The sequence below is a fragment of the Elgaria multicarinata genome, chromosome 8 (assembly GCF_023053635.1).
Source record: "Elgaria multicarinata webbii isolate HBS135686 ecotype San Diego chromosome 8, rElgMul1.1.pri, whole genome shotgun sequence".
Classification (NCBI taxonomy): domain Eukaryota; kingdom Metazoa; phylum Chordata; class Lepidosauria; order Squamata; family Anguidae; genus Elgaria; species Elgaria multicarinata.
Genome location: NC_086178.1, coordinates 52,552,716 through 52,579,587, shown reverse-complemented (window position 1 = coordinate 52,579,587; position 26,872 = coordinate 52,552,716). Strand labels below are relative to the sequence as shown.

Sequence of the window (26,872 nt, the reverse complement as noted above, 5' to 3'; positions counted from 1 at the left end):
TATGGTGCAACAGCACCCTCCCACCCATGTTCCCCAGCAACTGGTGCACACAGGCTTATTGCCTTGAATACTGGAGATAGCACACAACCATCTGGGCTAGTAGCCATTGATAGCCTTTGCCTCCAGGAATTTATCCAACCCCCTTTTGAAGCCATCCAGATTGGTGGCCATCACCACATCCTGTGGCAGTGAGTTCCATAATTTAACTATGCATTGTATGAAGAAGTACTTCCTTTTATTTGTCTTGGATCTCCCACCAACCAATTTCATGGGTTGACCCTGGGTTCTAGTATTTTGAGAGAGGGAGAAAACTCTTTCCCTATCCACATTCTCTGTACCATGCATAATTTTGAACACCTCTATCATGCCTCCCCTTAGTCTCCTTTCTTCCAAGCTAAACAATCCCAGTTGATGTAACCTTCCCTCATAGGGGAGATGCTCCAGCCCCTTAATCATTTTAGTTGCCCTTTTCTGCACTTTTTCCAGCTCTATAATATCCTTTTTTAGGTGTGGTGACCAGAACTGTACACAGTATTCCAATTGTGGTCGCACCATCGATTTGTATAAGGGCAGTACGATACTGGCTGTTTTATTCTCAGTTCCTTTTCTTATAATGCCTAACATGGAGTTTGCCTTCTTTACAGTGGCTGCACATTGAGTGGACATTTTCATTGAGCTGTCCACCACAATTCCAAAATCTATTTCTTGGTCGGTCACTGCCAGCTCAGATCCCATTAGGTTATATTTGAAGTTGGGTTTTTTTGCCCCAATGTGCATTACCTTATACTTGCTTATATTGAACCACATCTGCCATTTGGATGCCCACTCTCTCAGTTTGGAGAGATCCCTCTGGAGCACTTCACAATCCCTTTGTGTTTGAACAACATTAAAAAAATTGGTGTCATCAGCAAACTTGGCCACTTCACTGCTTACTCCTAATTCCAGATCATTTATGAACAAGTTGAAAAGAATTGGTCCCAATACCGATCCCTGTGGGACTGCACTATTCACTTCCCTCCATCGGGAGAATTGTCCATTTTTTCCTACTCGCTGCTTTCTGTTCTTTAACCAGTTTTATCTTTAAAAGTTTGGTGAACTGATAATTTACTTCTTAAGGAGGGCTTTTAATTTCACTGGGGAATGTTAAGATATTCAAGATATTTCCTAAAGTTGTGGTAAATTCTGTTGCTGGAGGTCTTCAAGCAGACACTGGATAGCCCGTCCATCTCTATGATCCTATACTGTTGATTTGCTATTATAGTTTTATTAATTGTGATAATTACATTGTACATGTATAAGCTGCCATGAGAACCAGAACTGTGGAATGCTGTGCCCAGGTCCATCGGGTGCCAACATTGTTAGATTTTCAACGCAAAGTTAAGACTACCTTCTACTCCCAGGCATTTGACAGCATATAATGGAGTGTTTTAGGTTTTGTTTTGTTTTTTAGCATGTCCTGGTAGTTTTATTGTTGTTTTGAACTTGTTTTTAAAGTGTTTTAAGTAGTTGAATGTTAATGATTTTACACTACATTTTATACTGTGAACTGCCTAGAGGGCTTTGGCTATTAGCTATTACAAAAGTTGAATGAATGCACTAGCTAGAAACATAAGTACGATACTTAATTATATTCATCTGCTGTAGATGTTTTGAAGATAAAATGTAAATTTAAGTAAATTAAGAAACAAACTCCATACAGATCAAAGATAACATTTTAATATTTTCTTCCTTCAGGGCGTGGAGATTGCTGGAGATGGGAAAAACCTGCAAGATATATTTGAGAAAACTTTTCAGGAAGTATTTTCATTGAGCAACTGTGTTGTTCTGGAGGCCTGATCTATTCAGGACCCGGTCAAAGTAGATTCTTTGGATTGCCAAGATGAAACTAGGCCACTTGTGAAAAGAATGTCAGTTTATTGATAGAAAATGGATGCAGAATAAAAATACAAAGAAAGCTTACACATCTCTTCAGCCCACAAAGCTGGCAACTCTGAAAGAGCTGGCATTTTGCTGGGGCCCCAGATCAACAGCAAAAAGAGATTGTTCCTTAAACCCAAATTTTCCAGATTGGCGTCCACATTCTCCCTGGAATGAACCGAATTGGTTAGGCCTCAGCTCCATCATTCTTTCTGATATTCTAGTACATGCCCCAAAGCATCATAGGCAGGTAAACAAATTACCTTTCCCTATGACTAAGGTTCCAATACTCCAATAAAAGGATGGGGGGAGAAATCCTCATTTCCTCAGCAAGATAGAATAGTAAAGCAAACAAAGCAAATTAGGCAGCTGCTTGAGGATTACGTCCTTATCAGCATCAGACAGCTAGCATGTGGATTGGTGCCTGCCCAATCTCCCTGTGTAAGAAGCCTACAGAGTTGCCCAACATATCTAGGGCCTACTCTAAGAAACTAGAACACTGTCCTTTAAACAGGCCTTTATACATTTAATAAACAGCATATAGGACAACTATGTAAATTCAACACCAGACCTGACTCCTCTGCATTGCTTCTAGTCTCAAACTCAATACAGCAACAAAAAGGGGGAGCAGGAAGAAGAGCAGGTTCTTTGGAGAAAAGTCAGGATGTAGATTATGAGCCTTTCTACATGAGGCTTTCATTGTGTGCTCATGATTCCTCATGTGTGGTAGTTTGAAGCTCCTTTACACAACATTATCCTCCAGGGCCTCACGCTTTCTTTGCAGCCATTTTAGTATATCTTTTTCTAATGAGGAATGTCTGGTATTATTTCTGAATGGTGGGATAAAGCTCAGTATAATTGCACAATTCTGCTATATCACAGCACCACCTAGTGCTTGTGTAATGGAACATAACAAAAGGAAGAGAAAGAAAAGGCCCAGAAAGAAACACGCATAAAGGAGCCAATCTTAATTCTGCAAAGAATCCGGAAACAGAAGCCTCGGTAAAGTGTTGGGTAGAAAAGCCCATAATTAATTAATTAATATGATTAATTAATTAATTAATTAATATGAAGCCAATACTTGCCACCATGTTCTGCCTTCTCTATAATCTACCCACAAGAAATATGTGTAAATTGATCCTATAATTTTGTATCAAGTTTACATTTTTCTAATCTTTAAAGTCACTTTGTGATCTTATCCATGCAGATCTATCTTCATTGTTCTTGTTCCCTCTGTTCAACCATTGCTAATCATTTTCTTTTACCAAGCCTCCACTCTCTTGCACTCATCTTCATGCATTCACTCTTGTGAAACTCTCTGCCTTTCAATATTAGTCTGGCATTTTCTTTGTCTTACGTTAAGAAATTCTGAAGAACTCATCTTTTCTCTCTTCCATTTCTTTCTTAATGTACTATGGCTTTTGTTTGTTTCTTTCTTTTCTAGTCTTATATTAATTATTGTATTATTTAACTGTTTCAATCTCCCAGCTTGTGCAAAAAATTCCCTTTACCCTCCAACTCCCTTCTCCTTTGTGTTTTTTCTTTATATTGTAAGCCCACAGGAAAAAAATGATTTTTAAAAAATTACAGTATGGCACATCATGCACATTAGGCACTTTATCTATAGAAATAAAAGATGATGTCTATCTGTCTGTCCATCAGTCCGTGTCATAGCACCAAGATCTTGAAACCCAGACACCTGAAAATTGACATGCTTCCAAAGGGGATCATAGAGACATGCACCTCAAGGTTATTTTGTTTTCAAAATGCATTAATTTTAGGGTGCATGTTCCTCTGCATGTTTAGACAGAAAAAAAGCCCTACAACTCCTAGCATTCCTCAGCCAGCCAGACAGTTTATTCATTTTTTTCTGTCTAATCAAGCATAAGTTTTCGCCCTTAATTAATTTAAATTAGGGGTGTGCACGGACCCCCCGCTCTGCCCCGCGGGCCAATCCGCCCATACTCCGCTCCTCTTCACCACGGAGCTCCGGCTCCGAATCGGAGCTCCGCAGTGGAGGGGAGTGGTGCCAGGTAAGGCCGGGAGAGGAGGGCGGGGGTGGTGGTTATCGGGCCCTGCTGCTGTCGCCACATGGGCGACAGCGGCAGGGCCCGGTAAACCCCACTTACCTTTCCAGCGGAGCTCCAGATCGAGGCAAAGGATCCGCCTTCACCTTGATCCTCTTCGCCACGCTCCGCCAGCCCCCCAATCCTCTTCGCCTCCGCCTTAAGGGGAGGCGAAGCACCCCGCTCCGCTTCTAATTCGCCGGTCCGATTAGAAGCGGAGCACATCCCTAATTTAAATGTATCTATGTGGTTGAAGCCTGCAGTAACATCTTAAAGACTTACAAATGGATTGTAGCATAAACAGATGGAGGAGGTAGAAGGATATTGAAGTAAGGCCAGATAAGGGCATTGTTTGAGCTACAGTTTTTCAAGCTTCATTCTAAACTTGCTTTTGGTACAAGGGTTATGTCTGGAATATATGTAGCAGATTTACTATTGTTTGTTAAATATAGCAACTGCATGTTAACCTCATCATACTTATTACAAATTAAAAATTAGCAACTGCTTGCTATCAACTGGAAATATATATAATTTAGCCATTATTATGTCTTAAGATTCTATTAAGACCTGTAGAGTAAGCAACTGTCTATTCATGATCTACTATTGTTTATTAAATATAGCAATTGCATATTAAACTTTATTTTATTTTATTATAACTTTATTACAAATGAAAAATTAGCAACTGCTTATCAAAAACTGTAATGCTTTCTATCAAACCAATTGCTTGTTAAAATTTATACCCACAACTGCATCCTCTGAAAGTGATTACATTTGTGTTCTTTAGCCACCTGTTAGGTTCTTCTTTTGCTATCAGTTTTATTGTGAGAGTCTCTCTCTTCCTTTTTTTGGAATATATGTAGAGCATTAGTAGAGGAGATTGTCTCTGAACACGTGCTAATGCATTTCATTTGCCACTGAGTAAGAACAGCCACATTTTTCATATTATTCATTGACCCAATCTCTGTCAATTTTATTCCTTACTAGCAAACTGACCCAGGGGCTTCCACACACAGTCTTCAGGGCGCCCCGAAAGCACTTCAGGGCACCCCGAAACTCCTAGTGTAGCTACCTGGTCAGAAGAGATGGAGGAAGAGGTGGCGGCAGCGGTAGCGAAAAGTTCCCAGCGAAAGAGCCACCCGGGGTGGAGAGCTCGGCGGAAGAGCCCACCTTCTTCCTGACAGAGTACGCGCTTCCCTTCTTCCAGTCCAAAGAAAGACACAGAGTCTGCTGGTCCAATTAATCATAAATATATTTTCTAACAACCATCCACCACCGACTACATCAACTACCCAACCACAACATGCACATTACCTACAGAATATATACACAGGGTTTTCAACCTGACCAGCAACATCCCAGGTGCTGCTAATCACCACACCCTGGCTGATGCAATTAGCTCCCTTCATTTCAGGAGCTTGGTTAACCCTTACCATTCAGGTCTGTAAAATCCTTTTTACTTAGAGTGAATACACTGACACCCCTCCATTTTACTGACCTGAATGAACATACACAAAACAGTTTACATATTGTGATTTACCATATTCAGTTTCTCAATTAACTCTTGATGCCTTTTTGCACATAATGGTTTAGTCATCAGATCTGCTACATTATTTTCTGATTCACAGTATTCCAGATCTATCAGTCCATTATTTACAGATTGTCTAACATTACAATATTTTATATCCACATGTTTACTCCTGGCATGCATTCTTTCAGTTTTAGCCATCTGGATACATGTTTGGCTGTCTTCATTTACTTTTATTGGTTTATCAATTGGCACATTTACATCTATCAACAGTTGTTTGAACCACACTATTTCGTTACACAGTTCAGATAGTGCTGCAAATTCTGCCTCAGCAGTAGAAACAGAAATTGCATTTTGTTTCCTTGCTTTCCAGCCAGTTATGGAATCAGCAAATGTTACCACAATGCCAGTGGTAGATTTTCTATCACTTCTGTCTCCAGCATAATCACTATCCACGTAACACTCCAGATTTGGTGTTCCTGATGAACTTAATTTTAAGCATTTGTCCTGAGTGCCTTTTAAATACCTCATTATTCTTTTTACAGCTTGCCATGCATTTGTTGTGGGTTTTGCCACCAATCTACTCAGAATGCTTACTGCATTGGATATGTCTGGTCTTGACCATTGTGCCAGGTACAACAGACTACCAATGGTAGATTGATAAAGGTCTGGGTCTTGAAAATACGTATCACCTATATTCTTTTGAAAATCTACTACCATTGGAGTTTGGACACTTTTGCAATTGTCCATGTTATATTCTTTTAATAATTGCTTAATTTTCTGTTTTTGGTTTAGCAGAAAACTGCCATCTTGTGCCCTTTCAATTTCAACTCCAAGATAGTTTTTAATATTTCCCAAATCTTTCAATTGAAATTCTTTACCAATTTCCTTTTCAAAGTCTTGAATTTGTTCCTTTTTACTTGCCATCAAACAAAGATCATCCACAAAAGTTAACAAAATCATTTGTTTTTCTCCTGTTCCCTTGGTATACACACATGGATCTGCCAAGCTTCTTTTAAAACCTTGGGATTGTAAAACTTCATCTAAACATTGATTCCAGTTTCTGGCTGACTGTTTTAGACCATAGATGGCTTTGTTCAATTTATACACCATTCCTGTTTTTCCACTTTCATACCCAGGAGCCTCCATCATGAAAATATTTTCCTTTAGTTCTGCATTTAGGTAAGCAGTTGTAATGTCAAAATGATTGACTTCAAATTTCTTTAATGCTGCCAATTTCAAAGCTAATCTTACGCTCTCTGACCTAACAGTAGGTGCATAGGTCTCATCAAAGTTCAAGTGCTTTCTTTGTGTAAATCCCTGTGCTACTAAACGTGCCTTGTATTTTACTTTACCAGACACTAGAACTTTCTTTTTGTATACCCATCTGCAGCTAACTGCTTTCTGATCTTTAGGCAACTGTGTTGGTGTAAAGACCTTGTATTTTGCCATTGATTGCATTTCCTCATCCATTGCCTCAAACCATTTTTAGATTCAGCTTTTGGCAATTAAAACACATCCTCTAAACATTGAGGTTCATAACTTACATGACACACTCTCACTTCCCCCACAGTGAATCGCTCTGGAGGTATGCCTTTTGTTGCCCTTTCAGAACGCCTGGGTACAAAGATTTCAGTTTCCTCCTCCTCTCTCTCTACTTTAGGACTTAGAATGTCTGCTTTCTTTTCTGGACTCTTTGCTGATTCTTGTGATGGCTGCAAACTGTGTTCTGTCTCCTCACTATCACTTAGTGGCATGATTATCTCTGTGTTTGCATGTAATCTCTCCCAACCATCCTGTTCTGCAAACTCTGCTGACCTGGAAATTACAACTTTCCCATTGTTAAGTGCAAATCTATATGCCTTAGAACCAGGTTGGTATCCAACGAATCTCAGTTTCCTTGCCTTAGGCTGACCCTTTCTTCTTTGTCCCTTTGGTATATGCACCCATGCGTAACAACCAAATACTCTTAAATGAGACAACACTGGTTCTTCATCGTGGTCTCTATGCATCACACATATGGGCTCTGTGCCTGCGCTGAGACCTAGATCGGAACCTCCAATAGCTAAGCGACATGCTTTTGGGCGGGAACCCCTCCCCCACGCCACTGCGCATGTACCGTGGGTTCCCGCCCTTACCTCAGTTTTTTTCCGTCCGCCATCGTGCTAGACGCTAGTTTCTATACCTCCAGAAAAAAACTACCCTCTATTACAATTCTTCTACTTAAATTTAAAGTATACTTACCCTTTCTTCTATCTCTTTTCCACTTATTCACCCCCTTTTTTCTCCTAAAAAAAAAAAATAGTAGATATAGTACAATTTTTCAATCTGTGCTTCAGATGAGGCAAATGGCAGTGAAGGCCCCATTTCATAAATGCGTGTCCTGTGGGGCTAAACTCCCGCCGACAGACGGGCATTCATTGTGTGTACTCTGCTTAGGAGAGAGCCACAAAGTTCAGTCGTGCCATCATTGTATGGCGTTCACAAAGCAGACGCGCAAAAATAGAGCAGACAGACTTCGCTCTATCCTGTGGGAAAAGGCACTTCGAGCTACCGAGCCAAAGAAGGCCAAAACGGACAAACCACCCACAAAGACCTCCGATACCGAACTTGAAATATCCTTGTTCGTCGTGGGAGATGAGACCGTGGCGCACTATAGGGCTGAGATACCCCTCACGCCAGGACGGTCGCTAGCGAGTGCCGCGGCTAAGAAACTTACCTTAAAAGCCCAGACTCCTAGATCCTCCAAAACGGAGAAAAGAAAGAAAAAGAAGAAAAAGCTGGACAAGTCCTCCCCGAGGCGTTTTGGGACATCCAAAACGAGTTCTACTATGCCGACCTCGCTACCGACAGCGACGGCAACTCCCTCGATACTGACTCATCCTTCGGTACCGTCTACGGTACCGACACCTACCGTACAGAGACAGCACGAGCTTCCAAGTCTCTCGGAGGGGGAGATTAGAGATTCGGCCTCAGCGGCCTCAACACGAGACCCGGCACGCCTCACAACAACAGATGAGGCGGCCGAAGTGCCTAGACCTGGAACTCCTAGACCTGCTCCAATAGAAGTGCAGCAGTCTCCTAGGCCAGATTGGGATCGATCTTCCCAGGTTGCCTACTATAGACCCGAACACAGGTACTATGACTGGGAAGGCTATCGGCCACATGACTACCTTCCCGATGGAAGGAGGCTCCAATATCCTCCGGAGGCATATTTTGCTTATCCGCCGCCTCCAACAAGGGTCTGTTGAATGCCAATGGCTCCACCATTGTCTCACCATTCATCGCCAGCATCAACCCTTCGATGTCGAGTCGACACGTCTCCGCATCGACCAGCACCACATCAAGAACAAGCGTTGCAGCCTATTCAGCATCAAATCGAGGCGCCCTCTTCACCAGACAATGACTATCCTTCGGATTCAGAATCTGCACTCTCTATCGTTCCGTCAATCCCATCACCAGAAGACGCGGTCTACACAACTGACCCAGCCTCGCCGTCGGATGACTTGGGGAGATTTGCCGAGCATGTTTTAAGAATGGCTCAGTCCTTAGGATTGGATATTCAAAAACCGGATGAACAAGTACAAGACAAAATCTATGATGTCTTCCATACCGACGATAATACACCGATAGCCATTCCGTTGCCTCAAACATTAATACAAACTGCCCAGCTAGCATGGAAAACCCCGACATCGAATCAGCCTAATTCTAGAAAATTAGAGTCTATGTATAGAATTCAAGACAAGGACGCGGGTTTTCTATTACAACATCCAAAACCCAACTCCATAGTTGTGGAATCCGCACAAGGACGATCACAAAGAACCCACTCGGCACCTACTGACAAAGAGAGTAGGAAGCTCGATGTAACAGGGAGAAAGATTTATTCTTCCTCATCACTTGGCATCAGGGCAGCCACTTATGAGGCAACGATGGCCCGATACCAATTATTTCTTTGGCAAAAAATAGGGTCATTGTGCGATCACCTTCTGGAAGACAAGAGGGAGTTAGCCAGGGTTTTTCAGTCGGAAGCGTCTGCCATAGCCAGGCAACAACTTTCCACAGCGAGGCACCAGACAGATTGCCATTCCAGGGCTATGATGGGCGCCGTAGCCTTAAGATGGCACGCTTGGCTCAGGTCTGCTAATTTGACAACTGAGACCAAAACCAGAATTGAAAGCCTACCCTTTGACGGGGAAGGTCTCTTCAATTCCAAGACGGACGAGGCATTAGATACCATCTATAAGGCCCGTACAACAGCCAAAAGGATGGGTTTCAATGCACCGTCTCAACAGTACAAACCGCGTCATTGGACAAAACCATCTGCCCAACAATACCAGCACAGACCATATTACCAACCTCAACCTAGGCAACAACAACAGCAGTTGCAGAAGAAGAGACCTTTCCAGAGTCGATTCCAGGGAGATAAACGTCAACCTGACTTTAGCAAAAAACAGCGAGTTTGACTCCTGTGCCCCAAATCTACCACCATTCTTGAACCGCTTAGCACCCCATTTCCATCAATGGGAGTTAATAACAACCGACTCCTGGGTGCTCACTATCATCAAGCAGGGCTACACCATCGAATTCGATGTCCTTCCTCCTCCTTCGGGACCGAAAGTAACAGCACCGTCCGCACCTCTTCTTCTCGAAGTTCAGACCCTCCTATCAAAGGGAGCTATATCTCCGGTGCCACCACATCAAATCAACCAGGGATTCTTCTCCCGCTACTTCACGGTCCCGAAGAAGGATGGCGGTCTTCGACCTATATCAGCCCCAAGAAATTCCGAATGACAACGGTTTCTTCGGTACTCCAACTCCTTCACGCAGGCCTTTGGTTTGCGGTGGTAGATTTGAGGGATGCTTATTTTCATATAGCGATCAGGAAATCACATCAAGCTTACCTGCGATTCGCTATTGGAACTCAACAATTCCAATTCACCGTCCTCCCTTTCGGACTCTCGACGGCGCCCAGGGTCTTCACGAAGACGATGACAGTCGTCTGTGCCCACCTAAGACAAAAACAAATCTTCATCTATCCATATCTGGACAATTGGCTGCTGGTAGCGGAGAACAAATCCGCGCTACGAGGCAATATATCTACGACCCTCAATTTATTGAATTCGTTAGGCCTCTGGGTCAACGAAGAGAAGTCCATCCTAACCCCTCGAAGAAAGATAGACTTTATAGGGGTGACCTTATCATCCCTGGATGGCAAAGCCTTCCTTCCCGTGACCAGAGCGAAGACGCTTCACGACTCCATCGTCGATATCGAGAAGCGAGTAAGACACTCAGCCTGGACAATTCAAAGGCTACTTGGCTTGATGGCAGCCACTACGGCCGTCATCACATTTGCGAGACTTCGCATGAGAGTTTTACAAGGATGGTTCCTGAGAACGTTCGACCTTCGCCACAACGCTCACAGATCCTTTCTCTCCATCCCGAGACAAGTACGAGCATCGCTGAAATGGTGGCGCTCGATGAGAAATTTGTTAGAAGGCGTCCCGTTTCAACGACCGTCACCTTCGGTAACGATCACTACCGATGCCTCCATGGAAGGCTGGGGAGCCCATTGCAACAACCTTACTGCACAAGGGCGATGGCCCCCTTCGTTGAAGGAAGAGCATATCAACCACCTAGAACTCTTGGCAGTGGAGTATGCGTTAAAGACTTTTGCCCAGATCATCGAGGGCCGAAATATCTTAATTGCCACCGACAACACCACGGTAGTCTGTTATATCAACAGGCAGGGTGGAACCAGGTCGTACCCGCTGACTCGATCTGCAACCAGAATATGGAATTGGTGTATAAGGAGGGATACTTACCTGGTGGCGGTCCACGTCGCGGGGAAGGACAATGTCATCGCAGACTCACTCAGCAGGTCCTTCCACACCGACCACGAGTGGGATCTCGACGTCGATACCAGGGAGCACCTCTTTCGATGTTGGGGGTTTCCGGCCGTCGATGTCTTCGCCACCGAGGGAAACGCAGTCTGCTCCAGGTTCTGCAGCAGAGCTGGAAAAGGAGAAAATTCATTAGGAGACGCGTTCACAAGAACGTGGAAAGGAAATCTCCTATACATCTTTCCTCCGTTCCCTCTCCTAACAAGAGTCCTAGCAAAGATCAGGATGGACAATTCGGACTGCATCCTAGTAACACCGTGGTGGCCAAGACAGGCCTGGTTTCCACATGCTCTTCGACTATCGAGACAAAATTACATCAGGCTCCCGTCGATACCGAAGCTCTTGTCTCGACACCAGGGCAAGGTTCGGCATCCAGACTTATCCACACTGAAGATGACGGCGTGGAGGTTAATTCCAACGCCTCCCTCGGTACCGTAAAAATAACAGTTGATCAAATACTGATGGCATCGAGGAAGCCATCAACGAGGAAATCTTATGCCAAGAAGTGGCAAAGATTCCTAACTTTTGCTTCACAGAACAATCAGTCAGCAAACTCATGCCCTATTTCTACATTATTAGAATATTTACTGTCACTTTACCAACAAGGTCTAAGACTGTCCTCGATCAGGGTTCACCTAGCTTCGATAGCGGCGTTCCATGACGGTGTCGAAGGATACTCGCCCTTTTCACACCCCCTCTCGAAAACATTCTTAAAAGGGTTGAAGAACACGATACCGACCATCAAGAACGTCGTGCCGTCATGGAGCTTATCTGTGGTCTTACAGTCACTGACCGCTAAACCCTTCAAGCCTATGGCTACAGCGGATCTAAGACTTTTATCCTTCAAGACAGTTTTCCTAATAGCCATTACTTCTGCGAGACATGCAAGCGAGCTTAGAGCCCTCAGAATTGACCCACCGTTTACAGTGTTTCATAGGGACAAAGTCATTTTACGCACTGACCCTTCATTTCTACCTAAGGTGGTGTCGAACTTTCATGTCTCCCAGGACATTGTTCTCCCAGCGTTCTTCCCGAACCCAACGACGGCAATCGAGACTTCTCTCCATACGCTCAATGTAAGGAGAGCCCTAGCCTTCTACAAAGCTAGGACTGAAAGTTTTAGAAAAACTAAACAGTTGTTTGTTTGTTATGGAGAGCCATCTAAGGGCTTAGCTGTCTCTTGCCAGAGACTATCGAAGTGGATTGTAGAGACAATTAATCTTGCCTACTCTCTGTCAAAATTGGAATTGCAACAGTCAGTTAAGGCTCATTCCACTAGAGCTGTAGCAACATCTGTTGCATTCAGCAGGGGAGTCTCCCTGACAGATGTCTGCAAGGCTGCAACGTGGTCTACTCCATCCACGTTTGTCAGGCACTACAACGTGGACACTCGAGCCTGTCAGGACTGCACCTTCGGGAGGGCTGTGCTCTCGGAAGTCCTGAGATGACAGCTAACCTAAAGAGCTCTGAGGCTGGGACATGATGCACCAACCCACGTCCAAAGGTATGTCAGCTTGCTACTCGCCCATATGTGTGATGCATAGAGACCACGATGAAGAAATGCAGGTTGCTTACCTGTAACTGTAGTTCTTCGAGTGGTCATCTATGCATTCACACAACCCACCCACCAACCCCACTTGGTGGCATATGTTATTCTTTATTAGAGCATTGTGTATATGTGTTATCATATATATTTAAGACTGATTATTTACGTTCGAGTTTATGGGAGCACGATGTCGGACTCCTATGAACTGAGGTAAGGGCGGGAACCCACGGTACATGCGCAGTGGCGTGGGGGAGGGGTTCCCGCCCAAAAGCGTGTCGCTTAGCTATTGGAGGTTCCGATCTAGGTCTCAGCGCAGGCGCAGAGCCCAAATGTGTGAATGCATAGATGACCACTCGAAGAACTACAGTTACAGGTAAGCAACCTGCATTTTCTTTCCAAACAGCAGATAATATGGAGTGTTGTTCATGACAGAACTCCATAATCTATTCAGTATATAATTCACTGTTAAGATAGCCTCCCCCCAGAAATGCTTTGACAATCCTGAATCCTGTAACAGTGAGTCCTTCATGGTTTGTAACACACCATTCCTCCGTTCTGCCACACCATTCTCACTGGGGGAGTATGGGTTTGTTTTGCGAGGCCAAATGCCTTGCCGCTTCAGCCAACCTTGAAAAACACCTGCAAGAAACTCTCCCCCTCTATCTGTTTGTAACTGAGCCACTTTGTAGGAAAACCTCCTCTCCACCCAAGCAACCCAGCTTTTAAATGTCTCAAATGTTTCATTTTTGGATTTGAGCAAATAGCAGAACCCATACCTTGTAAAATCATCTACTATTACCAGTACATATTTTGCCCCTCCTAGGCTTTGTGGCAGTGGACCAATTAAATCTGCATGCACCAATTCAAATGGTTTTTTCGTTGACCTATTACTCTGTTTACTAACAGGGTAAGCCTTTGATTTTGATACTTTGCACGCAGCACAATCCAAATACTTGCCACACTGTTTTATGTTTAACCCTTCACACATTTCAGGCATTTTGGCCAAAGCTCTGAAATTTGCATGACCTAACCTTCTATGAAGTAAATGTATACAATTATCATGCACTGGTTTGTTATACATTGCAGTATTTACATTATCAGGGATATTTTCTTTAGGTAACATGACATACAGCCTGTCCTTTAACACACCTTTCGCACAGAGAATTCCATTTTTTTCTACTTTGCAATACATTCCTTTAAATAACACAGAATATCCATCCTGTGTAAGAGAGGAAACACTTAAAAGATTGTACTCTAAGCCTGGCACCAGTAATACCCCATCAAATGTTTTGTTCATGCTTGGCACAAACACTTGCCCTTGACCATGAACTGCAGATTTCTTTCCATCTGCCAAACTAACATGGTCTTTAGAAGTTGGATTCAAAGTCACAAAATCTTCTTTTCTGTTGGAGATATGCTGGCTGGATCCAGAGTCTAGGAGCCAGGTTTCTTTTTGCAGCTCATCAACTGCTCTCACCACTGAAACAAACTGCTGACGTTTGCCTCTTGTTAATCGCTGGTTCCTGGGTTTCTCAGCCCCTTCTTGCAGCTGAGCTGTACAATTTCTTTTCAGATGCTGTGTTGATCCACATCTGTAGCAACGCTTTACAGCCAGAGCTCTCTCTACTTCTCTGCTGGTCGCTGCCTCCTCCATGTCTTTTTTTCCTCGCAAGTTTATTTTTGCACGGGCACATTCCTGTGCTTTATCAGTCCGTTTCTGCTCCTCTTCGAGAAGCCTCCCAGTAAGATAATGCAAAGTAAGCTCTCTTTCTGGCATTGATTCTAAGCTGGCAACAATCATATTCCAGGAATCATCTAGGGAGCTTAGAATAATATATACTTTGTTTGCTTCTGAAAAAGTCATTCCTCTTACCTCCAGTTCTGCAAACAAAGTTCTCATGTTTTGCAAGTGCTGAGATAAACTTTCCCCAAGCTTCAAGCTAGCTTTGTATAGCCTTCGGGTTAAAGCAATCTTGCTGCCTGGAGTGTCACGGACATAAATCTGTTGCAAAACATTCCAGCATTCACTGGATGTTGTTAACCCACGAATGTAGACAAGCTGGCTGTCTTCCAGACCCAAAATTATACATGCTTTAGCTTTTTCATCAGCTCTCAGCTCTCTTGCAGTAGGGTTTACTGGAGGATTACTGACTGCATCCCAGAGACCTTCCCTCCGGAGGTACATTTCCATTTTAATGCACCACGTTAGGTAGTTATGTTCATTTAGTCGGTTCAAAGGAATTCCTCCACTCACCGCAACTGCTGCCTCGGCTGCCATATCTTCTGGTGTTCTCAGGCCTCGTTACAAAACCTTCAACAGCTCAAGAAGATGCCTTAAGCACTGCTCACCAGTGGATCCACTCAAACAGAATCAGGGCTTTCAAGTCAGCTCTGGGCCCATAACCTGACAGAGTACGCGCTTCCCTTCTTCCAGTCCAAAGAAAGACACAGAGTCTGCTGGTCCAATTAATCATAAATATATTTTCTAACAACCATCCACCACCGACTACATCAACTACCCAACCACAACATGCACATTACCTACAGAATATATACACAGGGTTTTCAACCTGACCAGCAACATCCCAGGTGCTGCTAATTACCACACCCTGGCTGATGCAATTTGCTCCCTTCATTTCAGGAGCTTGGTTAACCCTTACCATTCAGGTCTGTAAAATCCTTTTTACTTAGAGTGAATACACTGACACTTCCGCCGAGCTCTCCAACCCGGGTGGCTCTTTCGCTGGCAGCAGGAGGCCAGTGGGGAGTTGGGCTCCACAGCAACGACTCACCAGAGAAGCCGCCAAGCCTTGGGAACTTTTCGCCGCCGCCGCGCCTCTTCCTCTGTCTCTTCTGACCAGGTAGCTACACTAGGAGTTTCGGGGCGCCCTGAAGCACTTTCGGGGCGCCCCAAAGACTGTGTGTGGAAGCCCCCCCAGTCTGTCTATTCCATTCTCCTGAAAGGGACTGCCTCACAGTAGGGGGCAGGCATATAATTAATCATTTTACTAATTTCCCATGGCTCCAGCCAACTGCATAGCAATAATAATAATATATTTATTTGTTACCCACCTCTCCCTCTGGATTGAGGCGGGTACACAAATGCAAATGCAAACACAAATACAAACACCATAAAATACATATAACTAATTAAAACATTTAAAACGAATACATTATTAAAAGCAGCACATTATTAAAAAGGCATCTTAAAATTCAACTAGGTAGGCGTGCCGGAAGAGATCAGTCTTTATGGCTTTCTTAAATTCTGGAAGACTGTTAAGTTGACGAATCTCTCCCGGCAAGCCAATCCACACACTGGGAGTGGCAGAAGAACAGGTCCTCTGGGTAATAGTTGTCAGCCTTGTTTTTGTTGGCTGGAGTAAATTCTTCCCAGAGGACCTGGGTGTGCAGGGCAGATTGTACAGGAGAAGGCAATCCTGCAGGTAGCCTAGACCCAAACCAGTAGGGCTTTAAAGGTGATAACCAACACTTTATACTTTGCCCATAAACTAATTGGCAGCCAGGGAAGAGATTTTAAAACTGGTGTAATGTGGTCACCCCTAGGTGTACCGGTTGCCAGCCTGGCTGCCATATTTTGAACTAGTTGAAGTTTCCGGACTAGCCACACAGGTAGCCCTACGTAGAGCACATTGCAGAAGTCGTGCCTCAAAGTTACCAGCGCGTGCACTACCGTCTTTAGGTTTTTCGACTCTAGGAAGGGGCACAGCTGGCGTATCAGCCAAAGCTGACAGTGGGCACTCCTGGCCGTCGCATCTATCTGGGATGTCATTTGTGCTGGTTAGGGAATTCTGCTAACTAACTTAAAGACTGAAGATATAACTGCAGGTTTCAACCACTTGAACACATTTAAATTAATGTATTTTAAAAATGAAATAACCCTGAGGTACATGACCCTATGTTCCCCTTACTATGCATACCAAGTTTGAGGCATTTCAATACTATGTTTCCGTCTTGGCAGTATGGCACTGACAGAGAGACAGACAAGGGACCTGCCTTGACGATGATGCATTGGCACCCTGAGCCCCCAAACCCCCATGGTTTCACTCCTGCGGGGTTTTCCCCACTCCATGGAGTGAGCGCAGGGTTTGCATCCATTGGAGGAGCAGCTGCAGGCACTGCTGCACTGCCCATCCCTCCCTGGCTCCCTGCCCATTACCTTGCAGGGCTTTCCCTCCATATTGACAGCCAAGGGGAAAGGAGAACTTCACTTCTCCCCACATCAGAGACAGTGCAGGGGCATCCCAGGAGCCATTTGGCTCATCGGCACCTCCCTCCTCTGACCGGGCATACGGTGACCAATCAGGGGTCACCATCCGCCTGGCCACGCCTCTGCTGCAACTCTGAAGCAGCGATAGATAGTGGATGCACCATCCCCATCTCACTCCGGAGAAAAAAAGTTCCCGGCTTTTTAACTTTGGAGCTTTGGGAGGAAGCCCCAGGATGGCTCTGCGGTGGCTGCTGCATCGTATAAGCACCACAGCACCACCGGGGAGCCACCCCAGGCTTTCCCCACATATAGACAGCCCCAGATATACAGTCTCCTTTTTTGTACTTGATCATTTGCATGAGGAATCGCAAAATAACTATTCTGTAAGCACCTTTCCACACAGCACCTGCACTTTTCAGCAGACAGTGGTCAGGGTTGTGTCAGCTGATTTATATGGATCTTCATGACAGGAGTCGACCCTATTGTCATTCTACACTGATGGTTTTATATGTAGATACGGTTTTTTAAAATTCTGTTTAGGATTGCAATGGATTAAAAAGCCTTTTGATTGCGTAACATGTGTTCCAAATTAACTGAGCAGCAAGTTGTGTGTGTTTTTAAGCATTAATTGTTTTTAATACAACCACTTAGGATGACAGTAGGTGGGAGAGTACCATCTTAGAAGAAGCACTCTCCCTCTCTTACAGAATGGAAAGCCTCATACAAGAGAATTGCCTGCTTGTGACATATGCATGCATCATCTAAAAGCAAAAAAACCCAAATACTATTTTCTTCAGAATTTTTTCAATTAATGCAAATGTATGGAGATTAATTAATCACTTACAGCTTTTATAATTATTCAACTAATATTTCTTTAATGAGATGTCAGCCTTAATTATGTTTCTGTTGTACTTCTGATGTTCAAAAGCTGTGTGTTGTTCATAGTACATGACCCAGATTGGACATCCCAACCAAAAATTGGCTTAAAATACTCATAGCAATTGTCACTAACCTCATGGTAGATTCACTCTGGATATTATACCGTGTCATGAGGGTTCACACAAGATCACTGAACAATAAATATGAGTTGTTCCCTTTCATGGACTGACCTGTTCTTACAATTGGAGTAATTAAAAAATGGCAAGTGGGTAAACTTCAAACTGTTCTAAAGAGCTTTTAAAGGATAGAGTAGCAATCATAATTACGTATAACAATAATAACAACACTGGATCACAACATTTTGGTTATTAATCAAAATAAGACAAATAGCAGCAGCAATATTATAACTAATTGAAAGAATGTGATCGGTCAACCTGTTTACAAAATAATAGTAAGTTCTTGATTGGGACTTTTTGAGAATACATGGGCCTTAGCTAGACCTACCTCTTAGTCTGTGACGGAGGGGTGAAGATCTTGCAATGGTTTTCTTGAGATCCCCCCTCTGTTTACATGCGGCATGCAATGACCTCAGACGGAGAGGCGTCGCGCCCGCCATTTTTTATAGTTAAAGGGCCAGCAGCGCACTAAGGCTCATGCGCAAAAGCTAAGTTATTTTTTAAAAAAAAAATTACTTCCCCTGCTCCCCCCACCCCAGCCCCGATGGGCGCAGTGCTCCTGAGGAGCGCTGCGCCCCGTGCGCGGGTTCTGGCTCCTTGCGAGGAGCCAGGACAAACAGCGGTGCCCGGCTACGCGTTCTGTGGTCTTGGCTGAGACCGTGGAAAAAACGGGCCTAAAGGGGAGGGCGAGATCCCGGAGCAAGGGAGGGATCATCCCTCCCTGATCCTGGCATCCCCTGTGCGTCATCTGAACAAACAGGGATGATCCCGGGGATCATCCCAGGATTTCGCCCCATCTAGCTATGGCCATGGTTTCAGAATCAAAATCTTAGTATAGAATGTGCTGCATACTTACCAGGTATTGTTGATGCAGCCAGCAAAAAAAAGGCAACAATTAGATAGTTTTTAAAAACCAACATTTTGCCCAATAAATCCAGAGTCGATACTTCTCTAGTGCAGTGTCTCCAACATTTTTGGACCTGTGGGCACATTTGGGGATTTGAGAGTTATGTAGTGGGTATCCCTACAAAATGCTTAATCAGTGGATTTCCACTTTAGTGTCTATGGATCTTAGGTTGCATCTTTTATTTATATATCACATTTTTATACCGCCCAATAGCTGAAGCTCTCTGGGCAGTTCACAAACATTAAAACCATGAAGAGCATAATAAAACAACCAACAATCTAAAAACACAAATACAAAATACAATATAAAAAGCGCAACCAGGATAAAACCACACAGCAGAAATTGATATAGGATTCAAATATGGAATTAAAACAGCAAAGTTTAAATTTAAGTTAAATTAGGTGTTAAAATACTGAGAAAATAAAGAGGTCTTCAGCTGGTGACGAAAAGAGTACAGTGTAGGCGCCAGGCGGACCTCTCTGGGGAACTCGTTCCTGGCCCCAAGCTGTTTAGGGCTTTGAATGTTAGTACCAGCACTTTGAATCAGGCCTGGACCTGGAGTGGCAGCCAATGAAGTTGTAAAAGGACTGGCATAATGTGATCTCGCCAGCCAGTCCCTGTTAGTAAATGGGCTGGCCTGTTTTGTACCAGCTGAAGTTTCCGGACTGTTTTCAAAGGCAGCCCACGTATAATGCATTGCAGTAATCCAAACGAGGCTATCAGAGCATGGATAACTGTAGCTAGGCTATCTCTGTCCAGATAAGGGCGTAGTTGGTATATCAACCTAAGCTGATGAAAGGTGCTGTTTGCCACTGAGTTCACCTGTGCCTCAAATGACAGTTCTGGATCCAAGAGCACCTTTAGGGAGAGTGCAACCCTGTCCAGGACAGGGTAAACATCACCTCGCTGGACAGATGAACCACCCACTAACAGTCTGGATTGAGTTTCAGTTTGTTAGCCCGCATCCAGTCCATTACTGTGCCCAGGCACTGGTTCAGAACAGCCACTGCCTCAGCTGGGTTTGATGAAAAGGGAAAGTAGAGCTGGGTAGCATCCGCATATCAATGACACCTTAGTCCACATCTCCGGATAACCTCCCCCAGCGGCTTCATGTATATGTTAAACAGCATAGGGGATAAAATAGAGCCCTGTGGAACCCCATGGCTTAAGTGCCACAGCACAGCACAGAGCAATAATCCCCCAGCACCACCTTTTGGAATCAGCCATCCAAGTAGGAGCAGAACCACTGCAACGCAGTACCTCCAACTCCCAGCTCAGACAACATATCCAGAAGGATACCACGGTCAATAGTACCAAAAGCCACTGAGAGGTGCAGGAGAACCAACAGGGTTGCACTCCCCCGTCTCTCTACCAAAGGTCATCCCACAGGGTGACCAAGGCAGTTTTTATTCCAAAACCAGGCCTGAAACCTGATTGAAATGGATTTAGATAATCCATTCCATTCAAGAGTGCCTGGAGTTGTCCTGCAACCACCCGTTCAAGCACCTTGCCCAGGAAGGGGATGTTTGTCACCAGCCTATAGTTTTTAGCATCTTCCTGGTCCAGGTTCGACTTTTTCAGGAGTGGTCTGATTACCTCCTCTTTTAAAGGTAATCAGACCACTCCCTCTCTCAAGGAGGCATTTACAACCTCCTGGACCCAGCCGGCGATCCCCTCCTTATTTGCTGTAATAAGCCATAAAGGGCAAGGGTCAAGCACACAGGTGCTTGAACCGCCCAGAGAGCTTTGGCTATTGGGCAGTATAAAAATGTAATAAATAAATAAATAAATAAATAAATAAAATAAAAGGTGGTCAACTGGACTCGGCCAAGCACCTTGTCCACATCCTCAGGCCTCAATAACTGAAACTCATCCAATAAAACTGGCCCAGATGGTGCTCTGAACACCTCTATTAATGGAACTGCATTAAGCATGGTGTCCAACTCAAGACAAATCTGAGTGACTTTATCTTCAAAGTGCCGTGCAAACTCATCAAAGCGTGCTACCAAGGGTTCAACTGTCTCATGCCCTGGCCCAGAGTGTAACAGACCATGAACCACCCGGAAAAGCTCCGACGACACTGAAGATGCAATACTGGTGGAAAAAAACTGCCACCCTCACTGCCACAGAGTAGGCTCGATGGTGAGCTCTAACCCGTGTTCGATCAGACTCAGCATGAGTTTTGCTCCACCTGCGTTCTAGTCATCTCCCCTCTTGCTTCATTGCCCTCAGCTCAGGTGTATACCAAGGAGCTGACCAGGCTCTGCTCAGAGGGAGAGGGCACTTGGGCATGATTGTGTCAACTGCCCGAGTCATATCTGCATTCCACAGAGCAACCTGGGCTTTGACAGGAGCACCAGCCATATCAGCAGGAAAATCCCCCAGAGCCCTCTGGAATCCATTGGAGTCCATTAGCCTCCGGGGGCGGATCATTTTAATAGGCCCCCCACCCTTGCAGAGGGGAAAGGCTGTCAAGAGTCTAAACCTCAATAGGAAGGGATACAACCATGACAAGGGGGTGGATGTTAGTTCCCCCACTTCCAGATCACCATCCTCCTGTCCAGTCAAGAAAACCAGATCAAGCATGTGTCCTTTTGCATGTGTTTGGCCAGTGACATGTTGAGACAACCCCATGGTTGTCATGGCAGCCATGAAGTCATGAGCTGCTCCAGATACAGCAGCCTCAGCATGGAAGTTGAGCTCCCCCAGAACCACCATCCTGGGGGTCCTCAACACCAGGTCCAAGACAACCTCTGTCAGCTCAGGCAGGGAAACTATTGGGCAGCGGGGTGGATGGTACACCAGCAGAATCTCTAATCTGTCTCGAGTACCCAACACAAAGTACAAACACTCAAGACCAACACTCAAATGAACAGGAAGCATAGAGAGGGAGATTGTATTTCTATAGACCACGGCAACCCCCCATCCCTGGCCTTCAAGTCGGTGCTGGTGCTGCACCGAGTACCCAGGAGGGCAGAGCTGGGTGAGAGTAACCCCTTCCAGTTCACCCACCCAGGTCTCAGTGATACATACCAGGTCAGCCCCCTCATCCACAATCAGATCATGGATGAGGGAAATTTTGTTTTGGACTGACCTGGCATTCAGCAGCAGCAGCACCACAGCTGAGAGGAACTCCAGGAACTATCTGGTTGAGGGAAGAACCAGAAGAGGGGATAGCTGTAAGGAATCTAACCCCTCTTCTCCTCATTTGGCCTGTTCTTCCCCCAGCACCATACCTCCCCATATCTGTGACCACAGTTATGTGGGCATCCCCATTTCCCCCAGCGCTCCCCAGGCACATACTAACAATTGATTAAATAACTTTAAAAGCTGCAAATTGCTGCTGGTTGCTGGTTGGCTGGTGATATTCGACAGACACAAGCAGTAGGGTGGCTCCTCTGTGCGATGCAAAGTGTGGCGCCAAGTGCGTACTCGGCGACGCACTCTGCACGTCGCCAAGGCGCTGCATCTGGCAGGCTGGATGTTATACCTGCAGAAGGAAGGCGGAGCACCTGGTCAGCAGATGGAAAGGCTGAATGTTCAACAGGTGGGGGGAAGAAACTGCAGAGAGCAGGCCCCTGCAGCCTCAGCTCTTCTCTCCCCACACCAGACCCCACAATGTCTCTTTAGTAAGGGATTGTCTAATTCAGCTAATTGCTGGTGATGCAATGCAGCTAATGCTTCTTTTAAACACATGTTTTAACAATGTCCAGTAGTTGTTTCTTTTGGGGAAGAGGTTATTACACAGATAAATGTTGTTGCTGGAACAGTCTATAATATTCACTGATGTGCATGTTTCTAAAATTAATTGTTTTATGGAAATTAACAAATGGTCAGAGCAAGGGTCTCTGCATACTTTTGACAGCTAAAAGACTGATATTATAACACTGGGTGGATACTCACCTACTATAATGCAATGGATTGAGGAACTTACAATGTTTTCAGTATTTGAATGGATGGCATATAAATGGATACTTCAAATGGATACTTATTTCAATATTTGGTCCCCTTTTGTTGAAGCCTATGTATAATTGCTAGGAGGTTGTATGCATTTCATATGTATTCGTTGCTATGGATATATAAAAATCCATTCACATATATTAAAAACATGGTGAAACAAAATAATTGTAAAAAGTTTTTGTGGGTGTCTGCAGGTGCCACTTAGGATGTCCCTTTGCGGGTGCCACTGAAGGTGCCTGTGGGTGTTATGGCACTTGCAGGTGAAGCATTGGGCACCCCTGTCCTAGTGTGTAATGTGGAAGAGCTATAGGCTACAGAACAATTTAACATAACTCTTGAAAGTAATACAAATTGCATGATGTCCATGTACATTGATGGTGCTATATAAATAAATAATAATAATAATGATGATGAATGTCTTGACAATGAATTCAAAAAATCCTTGTATTTGCAGTAGCAATGACCCTAAAGACTTAAGAGACAAAGAAAGTAGAAGTGTCTTTCCACCTTTCAAAGACTTCTAGGAGGTATAATCTGAATCCAGAACCTTTCCTAACAAGTTGCCAATGAATAGTTCAATAGGCAGGGTGGTATTTTTATTCAGGATTAATCACAATCACTGACTGAATCAAAATCACCACTCCACAGTCAAACATGCATTTAAAATTATCTGCTCTTTTACTACTTTTTTGCTGTCCTGACAGTGAGTCCAAAAGGCAGGTAAAGTATTTTGTGATTTTACCGATATTAATTAACAATGCAATCCTCTACATGTCTACCTGAAGCAAGCATCATTGAGTTCAATGCGGCTTACTTCCAAGTAAGTGTATATAGGATTGCAACCAGTGTTTTGTGAATTGGTGATACAATGACCATGTCAAATCCTCCAGTACAAAGGGGAAATCCAAGTTTTTAGAATCAATCCATTATCTGAAAAGAAAAAGATATAGAATGAATAGGAACCATTCTTATGCACTGAAGTTGTGCTAAATGCAGAGAGGACATTCATACATACATGCCTCACTTTCTCATCAAACTTCAGTTACAATTTCTGGCACTGTAAATCTGCCAACTCCAAATTGCAGAGCTGCTTGTCTTGTAGAAGTAGATATTGGCAAGCCTCCGGATATTTATGGCTGCCTGATGGTACATCTCTCAGGTGTTGGCCATAGTTCCTCTACTATTTTGAAAAGAGTACCTTGGGTTGTGAGAAATAGTAGCAATCACTGCCCAGATTTGCAGGATAAAGTTCTACCAGTCGCAAGTGGTGGGCAACATCCCCCATTGATGATGAATCTTTGGTATTTGGGCAGATTGCTATGGTAGCTATGTGCTAACATAGCAGAGTCAATAAGCCTAGGTACACTAGTTGCTTGAGAACATGGGTGCTATCACACTTGTGGGTTCCTGGTCAGCAGCTGGTTGGCCATTGTGTGAACAATGCTGAACTAGATGGGCCCTTGGTCTGATCCAGCATGGCTTTTATGTTCTTATATTGCAAAATTATTGAAGATAGGCACTTTTGTTAAGGAATTCCTGTGAACCCCCTGGATAGCTCTATATGAGACAATTGTACACACAAGCACTTTGTTGCATGTATATGCTCAATTTATGTATACCAAAAAGACTGAGGGAGGTTCAGAGGATACCAGGAAGAGGAGGGCCTTCCAGTACAATCTCTCTGATTCTGGAACTATCTCAGTGAGGTCCACCTGGCACCAACACTGTCATTACAGTGCCAAGTTAAGACCTTCCTCTGTTTCCAGGCATTTGACAGCATAACGACAAGTTTTTAACCAGTCCTGGGATTTTTTATTGAGGATTATTTAAAATTATTTTATATTTTTGTATGTAAATGATATACATTTTATTATAATTATATTGTTATAATCATTACATTGTATTTTAGGGTTTTAATCTTTGTAAATCACCCAGAGAGCTTTGGCTATTGAGTGGTATAGAAATGTAATAAATGAACGAATGAATAAGTGATTTGCTTGGAGGAAGAGAGGGGAGAGTATCATAAAACTGAAACCGATGCTCTTGTGAATGAAACTGACACTCCTATTTTTATGACTTCAAGGGGGTGGGGTGAGGGGGCAACCCTTCAGTCCCTTGGAAATTGCCATGTGGCGAGTGATCAGTTCTCCCCCAGCTCCACCGCGGCCTTTCTCTATTGCATGGGAGAGCTAAGAGGGTGTGTTAAAGAAAAAGAAAAGAAAAACGCAGCAACCCTCTTTCAACGTTATTGCTGAGCGGAAGTCTACCTGTCAGTTTCATTTCATCGGGACCCGTCGGCCGATCGAGAAGAGAAAGCACTTCGACGACGTCGTGCAGTTTGGTGGGATCCAGCGTCCGCTCCTCACAGCGTCTCTCGGCTCTACTCTGAGGCGTGTCACGGGCAAGCGAGGAAGTAAGCGATTGGAAAAGGGGCATGGAGCTGCCCGTCCTGCCGCCGGCTTTCTCTAGCCGGAAGGCGTCTAACCTGGCCTGGCGTGGTCAAATCTTAAACGGGGTTAAACACGCGGCTGGGAGCCGCAGCGGTGCTGTGGCTGGAGGGCAAGACGCGGAGGTGGGATTTGGGGCGGGCAACGGATGGCGGGGAAACGAGGAGAAAAAGTGCTGCAGACGCTTCCTCCAGAGTTCAGCCTCGCGAGGCTGCGTTTCACTACAAGGAAGGAAGATCGTGGCCAGTGTTTGTGCAGAATTCCCTGTTGGCCCCTAAAGTTCATTCTACAATGGATCTGGAGATATAATTAATAGGGCTTGGAATAATCTACTGATGTGTTGCCTCCAACATATCTGGAATAGGCTTTTTCTTTTCATTTTTGAAAATAGGCCACTACTGAAAAAGAATGAAATTGGTGCCACACAGTAAAAATGACATTGGCTGCCCCACGTTTTTCCTCCATTACTAGGATTTGCACTTACATGTTGCATCAATCAAAAATGCAAGAAAATGCACTTTAAGATACATTTTAATAACATTTAGCAATTGAGGCAGAAATTACATTTTATTCGTTACATTTATATCCTATCTTCGGTAGAGGCTATAGAGATAGTTGTAATTTTCTAGAAGGATAAGATATAGGAGTTGTAACCTTTGATTTCAATTTTCTATTTTCTTCTAGGAATAATGACTGAAAATAAGACAAAACAAAATCTCGATTTCAAGGATTCCATATTGTTTGTAAACTGTGGGAAAGCTGGAGGTTTCTTGTATGTGGAGAAATTGGTTGCAGGTAACCATTGTGTGGGGAGAGTAGAAATAAATCTGTTCAAAATATTTAATACAATGGCAGATTAAATTATTTGAGATGGGAAAGATACATCCATATGGTCAGCATGTGGATACAATTTGTATCTGGCAATTCTCTATGTATCTACTCAAAAGTAAGTCGTATTGAGCCCAATAGTGCTTTCCCCAAGTAAATGTGTGTCAGATTGCAGTCTTCTAAATATTCATTTCCCATAAGACAGTTTAATTATAGATTTATAAGTATCCCTCTCCTGGAATACAGGACGATTTCATCAGTGGGATTTTCAGTACTTTTAATTTCCTCCCTATTCATAAATATATAAGTGATTTACTAATTACCTATATCAAATAAACATAACATTAGAGACACATTTTCCTGTTTTCTTTGAAGATGACATTAGTGGTAGCATTGTCCCTGCAACTTAAAATTCTACAGACTAGCGGACAGTCAGTTCAAAGTCATGTTCTGGTCTACATGGCAACGAAGTGCATAGAAACTGTGCAGGTAC

The 26,872-nt window shown here is 44.0% G+C and overlaps 1 protein-coding gene across 1 annotated transcript in view; it reads left to right on the top strand.

Moving 5' to 3' along the window:
* The window catches only part of LOC134403129 (nuclear body protein SP140-like), a 30,799-nt gene extending 27,847 nt beyond the window's left edge, over positions 1-2,952 (top strand). Inside the window, exon 17 of the mRNA XM_063133236.1 lies at positions 1,735-2,952. Within this exon, the coding sequence (XP_062989306.1) occupies positions 1,735-1,836 (102 nt within the window). The 3' untranslated portion in view covers positions 1,837-2,952. The remainder of the gene's footprint in view (positions 1-1,734) is intronic.
* Positions 2,953-26,872: the final 23,920 nt, after the last annotated feature.